The sequence below is a fragment of the Notolepis coatsorum genome, assembly GCF_963971535.1.
Source record: "Notolepis coatsorum genome assembly, chromosome: 1".
Taxonomy (NCBI): domain Eukaryota; kingdom Metazoa; phylum Chordata; class Actinopteri; order Aulopiformes; family Paralepididae; genus Notolepis; species Notolepis coatsorum.
In genome coordinates, this window is record NC_140165.1 from 118,528,100 (window position 1) to 118,530,617 (window position 2,518).

At 45.4% G+C, this 2,518-nt stretch overlaps 1 protein-coding gene across 1 annotated transcript in view; it reads left to right on the forward strand.

The window, feature by feature from the left end:
- Positions 1-1,110: 1,110 nt before the first annotated feature.
- Positions 1,111-2,518, forward strand: part of LOC311248727 (radial spoke head protein 9 homolog) — a gene marked incomplete at both ends in the record, with an annotated part of 14,778 nt that continues 13,370 nt past the window's right edge. Inside the window, 2 exons of the mRNA XM_084338039.1 lie at positions 1,111-1,116; positions 2,163-2,295. Coding sequence (XP_084194165.1) covers positions 1,111-1,116; positions 2,163-2,295 — 139 coding nt within the window. The remainder of the gene's footprint in view (positions 1,117-2,162; positions 2,296-2,518) is intronic.

Genomic DNA, 2,518 nt, shown 5'->3' on the forward strand with positions numbered 1-2,518 from the left:
TGACGCACGTTTAGCCCCGTCCGCAGGGCTCGGGCGGGGCTCGTCTGTGGAGTCGTCTTAAGGCGCCGGAATGACGACATGGCTGACAGGGAGGATGACGGGAGAGCGTTACGGGCCATCTCCTTGTTCTCGACGAGCGCGATTACCTCGTTAACTGGCTTGACTAGGATGTCAGTCGTCCCCAGCGTCTCGCGGCGTATGTCCGAGTCATAAATGCCATTGAGCAGGACATCGCGGACAATGTGGTCGGTGTAGTCGACGTTCGCACCACACACGCATGCCGCACTGTATGCGCATGTCTCTGCTTTCCCCCGCACTCTGGCAGCGAGTGCGCGGAATGTCTCGTCTCGTTCCTGTCGTAGCTGAAGTAGCTCAGTGCGCAGGACACATGTAGCGACCGGGATGACAGCCAGAGAGCGCATGACGGCGATCAGGTCCTGCAAAGGTCCGGTAGCGGCGCCGGGGGCGGCTTTCAGTAGGCTGTCTCCAAGCACAGGCCCGGCGCACTGAAACAATTGGACGGGGGCCTGGGCATCCTCTATGCCTGAGCCGGTGCAGAATACGTCCCAACGTCGGATGAACACATTCCATTCCTCTATAGACACGCCCACGTCAACCCTGGGCCGATCGAGTCTCGGGCCGCGAGGGGCTGGGGCCTGGGCCGGCGCGGCCATGACAGGCGCTGCGTGCTGGTGGGCAAGTCCATGATTGTTCAACATAGCAATGGCGAGTGCTTCAGACACGTCGCCGGATGTGAACTCACAGGCGGGGACAGAGCATCCAACGACGACCATGGTGTCTTCATGAAGAAACACACTCCTCAATGTCAGTTTCAGTATTTAATAAAAGACAAAGATGAAGACACCCTGAAACAGACACAGACAGCACAGTCAGCTGACAACGTATATCCTGAATACACAATCACACTATAGTAACACATAAATATATATATCTATATAATGCATATATAATATAATATATAATATGTATGAACAGTAATAGTGCATAGAGCATCTCACATGAATGAATGAACGACGTCTCTGCAGGAGGCGAAGTGAAGAATGACAACTAAGATGGCCGCTCAGCGTAGTGCACGGCATATCCGGTTGGATGCTGGTAGGACGCTGCCCTCTAGTGGCCGGCGATAAACTCTTCACTTCTGTTGTGTGGCAGTGAAAGGGTTAACCTTCTGTGAATTGTCGCAGTGAAAGGGTTAACCGTTTGGTAGTGCGGCAGTGAAAGGGTTAACAATTGTGTGTATTGAGCCGTACTGTATTGTACTCATTCTGCAATCTGTTAATAAAATGTTCAATCAATCAATCAATCAATCAATCAATCAATGCATGCTAGTGAGTGTGATCCATGTTGGTTAAATGTGTGACACAGGTCCCACTGACTGGGGTAACCACGGTAACCACCACCAGGCACTCGCCAGTCAAGAGAGAGGGTGGAAGAGATATTTATAGTAAGGCTTACAAAAAAGGCAGACATGTAAAATGTCAGGCAGCAGGCTATACTATCTGACATCAAATTGACATTATTTTCTTTCTCAACAATAATAACCTTCCCAGCCAAGGATTGGGTTCTGAGATTAAAGCGGATGGGGGATGCATAGATTCACAGTACAGTACAATATAGTAATACAAAATATAATAATAATAATAATAATAATAATAATAATAATAATAATAATAATAATAATAATAATAATAATAATAATAATAATAATAATAATAATAATAATAATAATAATAATAATAAAATAATAATAAAATAATAATAATAAAGTACTATAAAAAGTAATAAATAAAGTAATATAAATATAAAATAGTAATATATCAATTATTAAGGCATTCATTATGATCAAGAATAGGCACTCTTATATTCTCAGAAGGTTTAACCCGTTCACTACCACACTACAGAAGGTTAACCCTTTCACTACCACACCACATAATGTTAACCCTTTCACGACCACACTACAGAAGGTGAACCCTTTCACTACCACACTACAGATGGTTAACCATCTGTAGTGTGGTAGTGAAAGGGTTAACCTTCTGTAGTGTGGTCGTGAAAGGGTTAACCTTCTGTAGTGTGGTCGTGAAAGGGTTAAGAGACACTGCTGTACAGTCACGATTGATACGAACAAAGCTGTCTCCTGGCAGGAGACCCCGGTCATCGAGGAGAGCAGGTTGGCAGTGACCGTTCACGTGATTGACAAGGAAGCGTCCGTGGTGCCGCGCGGAGCGTTCATCAAGAGGCCGGGCGGCCAGGTCCAGACCAACCGCAGCTTTCGGGGTACGTTCACTATTTCGTCAGCCGTATAAGGAACCCAACCATAGCGTGACATATTAGAGCAAAATGGGGGGAAATATCACGTAGCAATTTTGTCAAATATTTCAGTTGTGATGGAGCTTGTGTCATGTATGTTGTTTGTTTGTTTTCTATCTAGTTTTATGTGTATAATTCCCTTTGATTGTGGTTTCACCAATGAGGGTTGACCACTTATTATGTTACATTA